The following is an 11,223-nucleotide window of genomic DNA, read 5'->3' as shown; positions in this document are numbered from 1 at the left end:
TTTTTAGTTAAGAAGATTATTATAGAGTCAAATAATGAAGCAATAAGGTCATTAATATACTTTTAATAAAAAAAAATTGTCATGTTGTCATTTTGGTCCCAAGTGGTTCCTCTTCCAAATAAAGCCCATTTGGCCAAAGCAAGTTAACATTTGCCTAGTGATAGGAGTATCTTACATGGCTATAAAGAAAATTGCCTCTTTAAAAGGTGGGAGAATGAGTGAGCTAAGTTATAATATTTATATGTATAGTTCTATCTAGTAAAAGTTTTATAATATCCTCGAAATATTTATTTTCTTTGATTTTTTCAATATAGATCTATATTTGATTAACAAAATATTCTATGACAACTCTTAAAATATATTTTGAAATAATTCTAATATTCATATAATAATACACAAAAATTATTTTCCAATAGTAGTACAATTCTCTCCAAAGGATTATTTTATGAATTAATTTTATATTGGATTTACGAACAGTCTTCACCATATAGTAGAGCATTTAAAGTTCTATTTTATGTATATTTTTACTATATTTTATGACTATTATAGATAAGTAATAGGATGATGCTTAATTGATTTGCATTCCTTAAAGAGCTTACATGTATTCATACAAATGAATCTAATAGCAAATGGATCTTATAGAGTCCTCTTTTATCCATATGGTAAATTGTCCTCAAGAGAGTGTTCCAAATATGTTTTAGTATTTAAAGACTATTTTGTTATAATTTTTTAGAAATTTTGATTTCAAATTTTGAATAAATTATATGAAAATTTTAATAAAATTAAATAGTTTTAATAATTATCATTATATTCATAGTTTAATTAATTCCAAAAAAATCTTATCAATATCAAATCTCCCATTTGGTTGGCTAAAAATGAATTTATTATAAAAGAAATGCAATATAAAAGTAATACATTATAAAAGGAATATTTTGAATTTGTTTGGAGGAGTGTAAAGTAAAATGAAGCTGATTTTTTTTTTTTTTTTTGAAAAAATGAATGTAGTGTAAAGTTCCAAGATGGTGGTCGACAGTGGTGGCTAGTGCCTAGCGGTAGGGTGACGGCTATAGTGGCCAGCAGCCGATGGCGATGGCCAACAGTTGTGGGTGGTAGCGGATGTCAAATGAGCTTGCTTGCAGTGTAAACAATTATCGATCAAAATTAGGACGAATTTATTTTACCTAAAAAATAAACTTAATAGTTTACACTTTTTTTACTGTACATTCTTTTTTCTTCAACCAAACATCAATATTTTCAAAATTCTTACATTTAAAATATTTTATACCCATTTTACTTCCGTTAAAACAACCCTAAGTAACTGCTTTCTATGCATTTCCATCATCTCAAAAGCGGGAGAACTTATAGAGTGTATGGGTGGGGAAAAGGGCAAATTTTTGCATCTGGTCACCGGACGCGAAGAATAGGTTCGAACATCCAATAAAAATTTGCCACGTCACCTGCGCTTTTGACTACTCTTTTGACTTGCGCTTTAGTTGCGCTTTGACTGCGCTTTACCTGCGCTTTTGACTGCGCTTTGACATGCGCTTTACTTGCGCTTTACCTGCGCTTTAGTTGCGCTTACTTTAAAATAATATTTTATTAATATCCGGACCTATCTCGCGTCCGGTGACCGGATGCAATAATTTGCCGGGAAAAAGAGAGAAGTTAGAGAGAGCGATTTTCAAGGGTGAATAAATGTTGATGAATATTTTGAGCTGTTAATTTCATATCTAACGAACTCCCTTATAGAAGATAATGATCCTTTTATATTTTAATAACTATATTTTTACATAGCTTATTATGATATGTTAGTTAGAATGTTTTGATTAATAACTATGAGGTCTTAGGGGCTGTTTGGTATCGGATTTATCGTGGGATTTAAGTCGGATTTATGCTAAATCCAGCCAAACGGTTTTTGTGCGCGCGTTAAATCCCGGGATTCCGTAAATCTCGGATTTACTAAATCCCTCGGTTCGGTGGATTTAACAGGATTTAACATTAGAAGCGCGCGAAAGGGAGAAAGTTAAGCTCTTGTTGTTGCTTTCGATCAAAATGTCGTAACTTCCGATCCGACAAGAAGGGAAAGTCGTCGAAGGAGCGAAGTCGAACAGCCACGAAGGAACCGAAGTAGCGACGCGCGCAATCTGTACACCTCCTGCTAATAAACGAAGCCGAAGGAGCGAAGTCGAACAGCCGCGAAGGAACTGAAGTAGCGACGCGAGCAATCTGTACACCTCCTGCGAATCAACGAAGCCGAACAACAACGACAAAAAGAAAAGATGAAATACAAACCCTAGACGCCTCAAAATTATTATCGATTAACTTAATTTATATAATTTAAACAAATAATAATTAAGTTATTTAATTAAATAATTAATAGTATAATTAGTGCATAAATTAATTATCTAATTTAACTTAATTGATTAATTAATGATATAATTAGTAATTAAATATTAATATAATTAGCTTATTTAATATTTCAACTCTCATTTTCGTCCATGTTAGTTTGTAATTAACTTTTTATTGAATTTTTGGTCATTTTATATGACCTAAAATTGATTTTATTATGTTTTATGCAATGATCTTAATTTCATAAATATCTCCTTTAAACTTAAATTCCTAACCGCCATAAATCCTGATATATGTTACCAAACAATTTTTCAAGATTTAACAAGATTTAACATTCAACATACCAAACAGTTTTTAGGATTTAACACATTTCAGATTTACTAAATTCGAATTTACATGATTTATTAAATCCCACTAAAGTTAAATCTCACTTGCTGCCAAACAGCCCCTTAAATTTGAGTATTAAGTATATGATATATTTGTAAATTTATCATAATAACCTAAATGCTTTAAAAAAACTATTTTTTATTAGTCAAACATATTTTTCTTTTTCTTTTTTCCGCAGGGTTGAAAATTTCCCTTTGTTCCATATACAAAATTCACCTTCTGGCCCTATCCTCGCTTTCCAGCTCTTCGCTTCGCCCCAGGTTTTCTCCGAGGAAGAAAATGGCTGGTCGCAAGAATCCGTCAATGTCGCCGACCGCAGACGCCGGCGAACCTCCGTCGTCAACCAAAATGGAGGCGGCTGTGCGGAAATGGATCGAAGGCATTGTAGTGAAATCTCCGGCCGCCGGAAGCATGGATCCCTGGAACGGCGAGTTGTTCGACGCGATCCCCCTTACCAGTCTCCATCTCACGTTCACCGGCGGCGGTCGTGCTCTTTGCTCTTACCGCGTTCATGCTTCTGTTGCGGTTGAGAATCTTACAAACCTAATATAGTAATTCCACTGCCGGCCTCTTTTTCCGCCCTAACCCTAATTTCTGAGATCGATCTGTGATTCGGTGATGGCAGGACGAGGAGGGGAATTGGCATCTGGGGGCGATCGCGACGGTGATGGACGACATTGGCGCGGCGGCAATAATGTCGGCTGTTGGCGAGATCAAGATTTCCGTCGATTTTAGCATATCGTTCTTCTCACGTGCCAAGATCGGCGTACGCTTCTTTTATTTTCTTTCTTCTGTTTCTCTCGTTTGGTTATTTAATTTGGGGGTTTGGATTTTGGAGCAGGATGAGGTGGAAATCGAGGCAAAGATCGTGGAGGATAAGGGGAAGCTGACAGCGGTGGTGATTGAGGCCCGACTTAAAAAAACTGGCCAGCTCGTGGCGATCGGCCGGCAGTGGATGTCGTTCACGCCTGCGTTCCATCGCAGCAAAATGTAAAGAAAAGAAAAGGTCATTTACATACGTAACATTTTAAAGTCAAGTACTTATACATCTCTCTCAAAATTTTATATTTACTTATATAGATCTTAAAAACCAGCACTCCCAGCTCCGCTAAAAATCGCTGATCAAACCCCTCAGCTGCTTGAAACTAGAACTCTTCCCTTTCGTCTCTCGCTGGTTTGCTGCAGGTAACCCTTTCCCGTCTGCATGAAAGCACCTTCCTGTTTGAACTTGTTCCCTTTCGTCCCCGCATTCGCTCTCACCGATGGCCGGAGTTAAATCTCCATTTTCTCGGGTGCTTTGGGGCTTTCAAAAGCTGCATTTATGGAATGTTTTAAATCTGGAACAAGTGTCTGAAAACTGAAAGCATCTGTAGATAGAGAAATAAGATTAAGGGTTAGTGTGGAAACTGTTTTTTAAAACAATATTTTAGTTAAAAAAAATTATTTTTATATAAAAAATTGCTTTTAAAAACTTTAAATAAATCAAACGCACCCTAAGTCCCAACCTTCCCAAACTTCTATATTAATCCATCAACATAGTTCTACGTTAGAGCTTCTCCAGCCGAACTGCAGTCGCGTGTATGGAGTGGCTTTTTGCTCCAATGGATCGCCAAAAAATACGTCAATGGCATGCGGATGAACAGTCCGACGCCAATATTGGCGTCGGACTGTTCACCTATGCCAAAAAAATCGCTCTATTTTTTCGCTTCGCGGGAAAGGCGGGAAACAAGAGAGCGCGGGAAAGAAGAGAAATGGAGTTCCATTGGAGATGAATTGCGGCATTTTGAAGTTTTCCGCCATTATAGAGTGAAAAATAGAGTTTTCGGTTGGAGATGCCCTTACAAGCGTCCTGAAGATGAGCAGCAACACTAAATGCTAACATTCATCTCACATTTTAATCCCCTTCTAAGGTATCTCTAGCCAAACTCCAAACGACGGTAAGGTGCAGCTAGTTTGCTCCATTCAAACGGCAAAAAAATTGCTAATCGGTAGAGAGTGAAAAGTGCGACGTCAGTATCAGCGTTGCACTGTTTACCTACGCAACTTAAGCATTTGCTGTTGATCATACTAAGGTTTGAACAGTATAACTGGCACAGTAATAAAAATACTTGTTCAATTTCATTTATAAATGTCATAGAGAAATCATGAAGTCGACATTTAAAAATGCAATCTTGTTTGCTTCACTCACGTACTGCATTTTAAGAAATAATCTGATATGTTACCTATTAAAATGTGTTTATTTAGATGCTCTCCAGCTGCTCGATCATTTGCCCCTTAAAAACAGCATGCAATTTTAACCTATCAGATATTAATTTGTTCTAAACATCTACTATTTGGTGCCAATGAATGTAATTGCATGAATGCATAATAGCTCGGTCATTTGTCACACTATCGAATTACAATCTCTCCATTTTATGTATCCACATTTTATCTTTTATGGTGGCCGTCAACCACGAGAGATTATTGGTTTGGACACCGGACACAGCTTACCGTTCAGTACTTAACAGTATCGAGTAATACTAAACTCGGTACTATGAAGTACTGAGTTTGATACTTCACAATAGCGAGCAATACTGAAATTCATTTTAATAAAAATATAATATAAATTTGAATCTATTAATTATATATTATAATTATTTCAAAATAAAGTTAGTCACTTTGAAATTCATTATGAGTTAATTTTAATTAGGTCATATAAATAAACTATTTAATCTTAATTAGTAAAAATGTTTCATTAAGCTTCATTTGAGACAATTTTTTTGTTATTTTCTAAAACAACTTTTCAGTATAAAATTTTTTTGAATTCAAAATTTTTGTACTAAAAAATCATTTTAGAAAACAGGACCAAACTTGTCCCAAACAAAGCTTAAGATTGCAAAAGAATCAAGCATTCGATAAGCTAGCCGTAGCTCAGCTCGATCACATCTCCTCCGTAATCATTTAATCATTTGATTAAATAATCATATAAACTTGATTGTTTTTTAAATACTGGATGGTTAAATAAACAAATTTGAACAAATATGTATTTGACTTGCTTAAGTTCATGAAAATATCGTTTAAGGCTCGTGAACAAGCTCGATAACAAGTTTGCTAACAAGCTCGACTCTTCTTCAATACATAGATCATGAATATGTCATTTTTGGAGTGCACCATTTAATTAGCAGCAATGCTTGGAACTAGGTTTGTTTTTTTAAGATTGATTTAAATCTTAATTTAATGTATTTTTTGTAAAATTAAGAGAGTTATTTCTATAACAATGACCTTTCATATTACATTTCATGAATGCCATTCTTCAAGAATTTCACTAGAGAAATACACCAGTTGTCAGTAGAAAGGTTTCATCATTTATAAAACAGAAAGCATAGTTTCAATCTTTAAGCAGCCAAATGGGATCCTTAGAAAGGATTAAGATTTCATTTGTGATAATTTTCTTACTAATTTTTAGTATATTTAAAAAAAAAAATTAGACCTTTTTGTATTAAAAATTTACTTTAGAAAACAGTAGAAAAATTGTCTCAAACAAAACCTAAGACTGACTTCTAGTGACTTCATATGGAAGAAAAACTTCATTTCATTGCCAACAAAGATGAGATAATTAAATTTTTTATAAGGCCCCAACCCACAAAATTTTCCAAAATTTTAATTTTGTGCAATAAAACTTTTAAATATTTCAAATACATTTTTTAGTGTAATAAACTTCGACGTCTAAAAATAAGGAGGCAAATGACGCGACTAAAAAATTCACATGATTGGCATGACACTCGATGCAATATTTGAATTAGAAACATCCAAAATTAAATTCAAGATCATCGAAAATCTGATTTGAGTAAACTTATAGTTGTTCAGAATGTCTCAACGAAACGAAGCTATTGTTGTTATAAATGATTTCATCCGACTTCAAATGAGCTCAAATCAAACACTTGAATTATATTTAAAAACTTCTGAACATAAATTTATAAATCAAACGGCTTATAATTCTAACATGCTTAAAGTAAAGTTGAGCAACTTGACGAGACGAATCCAACAAGTCAAAAATCACTTATAATTTCAACATCATTAAGATACTTAATTGCTGAGAAAATATTTCATGATCAAGTGAATCAATATGAAACATATGATAGAGTTTTTTGGATTCTAACCCAATTTACCAAAATGTCCATCTCAAAAAAAGCTATAAATAAGGTCTTATTCAGTATTTTCTAGCTATCACCGCCGACGATTACCACCAATCACCATCGAAACCGCCGCCAGTCATTATCGTCACCGATAAACACCACCAACAATCGCTAACATCATTTCTAAAATTGTGTCAAAATCTAAAGCTATGGTTGGGTATTAACTGTTCGACCAACACCAACAATCGCCATCCCCATTTCCAAACTTCTATTAAAATCTAACCTTGTATTTAAGTATTTATTGTTCATTTGTAGACCTTATTTATATAATCCATACAAGAGAAATCAAACGTTAAAGTGGAAGAAGCTTCTTTATATGAAGCAACATTTTCTGAGCTTGGTTGTTTGTGAATAAGTTCATTTGGTAGCTAAAAGACATGCGCTAGAAATATTAATGAAAGAGTTCATTTTATAGCTCAAAAATGCTCACTATATATATTAGCGAACAAGCTTTACAGTAACTATTTGCCAGTAGACTCAATACAGCTCGTTTGTAAAACTAATGAACATCTAAAAAGTAAAATTCATTAATGGCTCGATAAGGCTCATTTGTTTAAAGGTAGATAAGTAAAAATGAACCTGAAGATAAACTAAACATAAATATCTATCACAAATAGAAAAGCTGAAGAGAGCTTAAACAAACTAATAATAAACAAGCTCAAATATAAACAATCACCTGCCCGACTTGATTTGGTGCGTTTGCAACCCTACTAAAAAAACCATATAATGAGAATTTAAGAAGTCGGATTATAAAATTTTGTTGCTTTATTGTTAGGTGTTGAAAATTTAATAGTAATAAAATAAAATTTTCATATCTTACTATTGATAAAAACTTGCACACATGTACATAAAATAAGCTCTTAAGAAGCAACAATATTTATGGGGAAAGCTCAAAGAAAAAAAAAATTATGAGGATTAGCATAATTAAATATTTCAATAAATAGATGAAGATTGTAGAAGATGATATAACAAAATATGAATGGTTGACTTGAGAAGTAACAAGGGATGACAGACATCAATGTCAGTTGACAATCAACAAAAATAAACATGAGTAGATGTTTAGGGTAAAAGTCAAGATGTGATAGTAAGGCAATATCTGTTGTTAGATAGTAATTGCTAGCAATGATTGTTAGCATCAATCGACATACAAAGCTTTAGAATTATTCAAATCTCTAAGCTTTCTCCAACTTAAGATTAAGAACTAATCATGCATATAAGTGTCTTAATGACATCGAAATTGAGTAATATTAAACTTGTTAAATTCCTCTCATCAAAAAACACATTTTAATTGTAAGCTTATGAGATTCCAAGAAACTTGCTCCCACAAATATTTCATAAAATTTTAAATTATGCATCAAGTGCTTGCTTTAGATTCATTTGGACATGGATAGGCTCCTCTCATTGAAATGTTTATTTAAACTATAACTTAGCTAAAATTAGAATTCAAATGATATAAAATTTAATTCCCAAGTTTTTTAATTTAAATATTGAGTCAAGATCCTTGTTTGATCAAATGAAATATCTGATGATTTATCAATAATTAAACATCCAAACATAGCAGTATAAAGATACTAATAACCTGGAATAAAGACAATCACCTAACTATACAATTGATCAGCAGAACAAAACTATGAGACTAAGGTTTCATTCGGAATGGCTATCTTACTATTTTTTAAAGCAGTTTTTTAGTACAAAAATTAAAAGTTTGTGTTTGAAAGTTTCTTTAAAAAACAGTAAGAAAGTCATCCTAAACGAAGCTTTGACGGCTTTCTTGCTGCTTTCTAAAATAATTTTTTAATACAAAAAATTCTTAAACTATAAATTTTTATACTAGAATGTTGTTTTAGAAAGCAAGATGAAAGCTATCCCAAACGAAGCCTAAATCAAGCATAATCGCTGCACCATTCCTGCAGAGTTGGTGTTGAAACTCCTATGTTTTGCATGTCCCGAATGTTAGCTGCTTGTGTGTAAGTTAGCATAACATCAGTACATATAAAATTTATATTAAGAGCAAAGTATGACAAGATTAGTACATAAAATCATGCCCACGCATTCTATTAGCTTTGAAAAGTGCATTTTATACATATCATGTACTGAGAAGTTTCTAAAAACGTTTTAGTTAATCAAAGTAACAGTGAATGAACAATTCAGAAAATGTTCAGCTAAAGAACATTAATGATTAAATTCTGAGAGCGAGATCACACTGTGTTAATGAACAAATGTGAATGAAGAATGAACACATGAAGTCCAGGGCCAGTGTGTTAGAATGCTAAAGTAGGAGACTATGTAATCTTGGGAAGATGGGAAATATACTCCCATTCAAAATGTTACCATATGATGCTAATAATTTTGAAAAACGTTCTTTTATTATACCTTAATAAGATTTATTCTATCGTTTATTTTGATTGTTGTATTCATCTATTTGCTTATAAATAGACATAATTGTTCAACAAATAGTATTTATCCAATTATCCCCCAAAAACATAGTAACACAAAGTTCACCCTAGTAGCGGCTCCTCCCTCTTCTCCCGTCGCCTGGAGCGCTCCCAATCCCCACACTACAATTTCAGAGAAATTATTACATGCAGAGTCCGGATACGTCCGGACTCCAATAAAAACATGACGCGTGTTCTTGTACACACCATGCACAAATTACAAAATTATGTATATAGTGTGTACAAACTTATATACATAATATACACTGTGTACAAAGACACGTGTCACGTTTTTATTGAAGTCCAAACGTAACTCTACGTCCGGACTCCGCATGTAATAATTTCTCCCAATCTCGACTCCCATGCCCGCTTGCACTCCTACAACATCAAACACTCTCTGTCCCATTACCTTAACCCACAACCGCCGCCCCCTAGCCTCGGCTTTCTACTACATTTGCCCAAAATCTTGCTAGTGTCTCTTCCATCACTCTAGACCCTTCATATTGTCGCTTGGGACCTCGCTCGGGACCTTTCATGCCCTCTCTCAGTTTGGATTGACTTGGTATTGCATTTCTTGCAATCCCGAGCCCCACTCAAAATACTCCTACCATGCTCATAATGCGACCTTACCGTGCATGCAACAAATAGTATCCTCGCTCCTATTGTAGCTCTCAGAGTGGATACCACCCTTGGCCTCTTTCGCATTCTCTTATTACAAGGACTCGCTTACTAAATAAGCAGTAAAGACATAACATTTCCATCTTCACGATTTAACTTTCTCCTCGTTTTTTCTCTACTTATAATGTTATGACTTCTATTTCTCCTCTTCCTGAGACAATCCTCCTCTGTTGGTGTCATCATTAGATTAATAATACCAATTACCTCCAGTGAGAAAAGAGCTTTTCAATCTCTCATCAGATGACACAATAACTTCTATCAAAATTGATGCCCATTCTCCGTATAAGACACTGAAGGTCACCAAATGGAAAGATTCCAATTATGTCATTCCTAGTTGGCTCCTCAACAATCCTGAACCATCCATTGATTATACAGTCATGTTTCAAAGCATACCAGAAAATGTGGGACTTCGTTTCACTTATTGTTAAAGATAATAATATATCCCAAATCTACATGTTATTTTGTCCTTATTTTTCTATTCAACAAAATAACAAGCCAATTCAATAGTGTTATAACACATTAAGAGTGAAATCAGATTCATTTTGTTCTTTGGCAAAAATAGAAAGAAGAATTCATGGTTGCAAAATTCCTTTATACTCTTCATCCTCTCTTCAGGATATATAACCTCAATGATTGGCTAATTCCATTGTACCAAACATCGCTAGCGTTCTATCTCGTGTTCTCTGCATAACTAAAATATCAAATCTCTTCTTCGGTCCATGATGAATCCGCCCTTGCTACTACTTCACAAGGCAAGTGAGGTGGTCAAAGTCGAGGAAGACAAAGAAGTTATGGACATGGCCATAAAATCCTCTTTACCCCATCTATGCATTGTAACCACAATAATCACACTCATACATGATTTTAGGAAAATTGTGGTTATCCTTCGATTGTCCAACACATATCCATAGATAACTCCAAGTTATTGCATTCATATGGTGTTATTATCTTTTAAGATGAATATGATCAACTGCTTCAACAGATGAATACCACTCTCAGTTTCTCGAACTTTTATTTGGTCCGGTCACAGGATGTAGCTCTATGTTCGGCCGCCAATAAAATCGTGCCACGCGTTCTCACTATTTACCGCGCGCCCCGACAACCCGACCCAGAACGGACCCGGTATTGCTCGGTATTTGCTCGGTATTGCTAAGTATTGGTCGATTTGCTCGGCAATAACCAATACCGAGCAATACCGA

The 11,223-nt window shown here is 34.1% G+C and overlaps 2 protein-coding genes across 7 annotated transcripts in view; one reads left to right on the top strand and one right to left on the bottom strand.

Moving 5' to 3' along the window:
* Positions 1 to 2,920: 2,920 nt before the first annotated feature.
* LOC110095174 (acyl-coenzyme A thioesterase 13) lies at positions 2,921 to 3,967 on the top strand. 3 transcript variants are annotated; one of them, XM_020820604.2, is made up of 4 exons: positions 2,921 to 3,261; positions 3,362 to 3,502; positions 3,578 to 3,742; positions 3,831 to 3,967. In XM_020820604.2, the coding sequence occupies exons 1-3, from the start codon at positions 3,016 to 3,018 to the stop codon at positions 3,728 to 3,730; spliced, it is 540 nt and encodes a 179-aa protein (XP_020676263.1). In that variant the 5' UTR covers positions 2,921 to 3,015; the 3' UTR covers positions 3,731 to 3,742; positions 3,831 to 3,967. The 3 variants fall into 3 exon arrangements, with proteins under 3 accessions (XP_020676263.1, XP_028554150.1, XP_028554149.1); XM_028698317.1 differs by having other exon boundaries at positions 3,817 to 3,950; XM_028698316.1 differs by lacking the exon at positions 3,831 to 3,967 and having other exon boundaries at positions 3,578 to 3,807.
* LOC110095173 (probable inactive nicotinamidase At3g16190) overlaps positions 3,747 to 11,223 on the bottom strand; it is a 33,339-nt gene continuing 25,862 nt past the window's right edge. For 2 of the 4 annotated variants that reach the window (XM_020820603.2, XM_020820596.2), the window contains one exon: positions 3,747 to 4,103. In XM_020820603.2, coding sequence (XP_020676262.1) covers positions 4,009 to 4,103 — 95 coding nt within the window. In that variant the 3' untranslated portion in view covers positions 3,747 to 4,008. Of the gene's footprint in view, positions 4,104 to 8,496; positions 8,869 to 11,223 lie in introns of those variants that run through there. The other 2 variants (XM_020820597.2, XR_002302941.2) reach the window with 2 other exon arrangements.

The sequence above is a fragment of the Dendrobium catenatum genome, unplaced genomic scaffold (assembly GCF_001605985.2).
Source record: "Dendrobium catenatum unplaced genomic scaffold, ASM160598v2 fragScaff_scaffold_1063, whole genome shotgun sequence".
Lineage (NCBI taxonomy): Eukaryota > Viridiplantae > Streptophyta > Magnoliopsida > Asparagales > Orchidaceae > Dendrobium > Dendrobium catenatum.
The sequence above is the reverse complement of the archived record's forward strand: the minus strand, read 5'-3'. Positions and strand labels throughout refer to the sequence as shown.

What these genes read in the sequence shown, in the direction of transcription:
- LOC110095174 (XM_020820604.2), top strand. Translation starts at nt 3,016, where the DNA reads ATGGCTGGTCGCAAGAATCCGTCAATGTCGCCGACCGCAGACGCCGGC. An exon ending in GCGTTCATGCTTCTGTTGCG is followed by an intron (nt 3,262 to 3,361) that starts GTTGAGAATCTT and finishes CGGTGATGGCAG; the next exon opens with GACGAGGAGGGGAATTGGCA. An exon ending in TCTCACGTGCCAAGATCGGC is followed by an intron (nt 3,503 to 3,577) that starts GTACGCTTCTTT and finishes ATTTTGGAGCAG; the next exon opens with GATGAGGTGGAAATCGAGGC.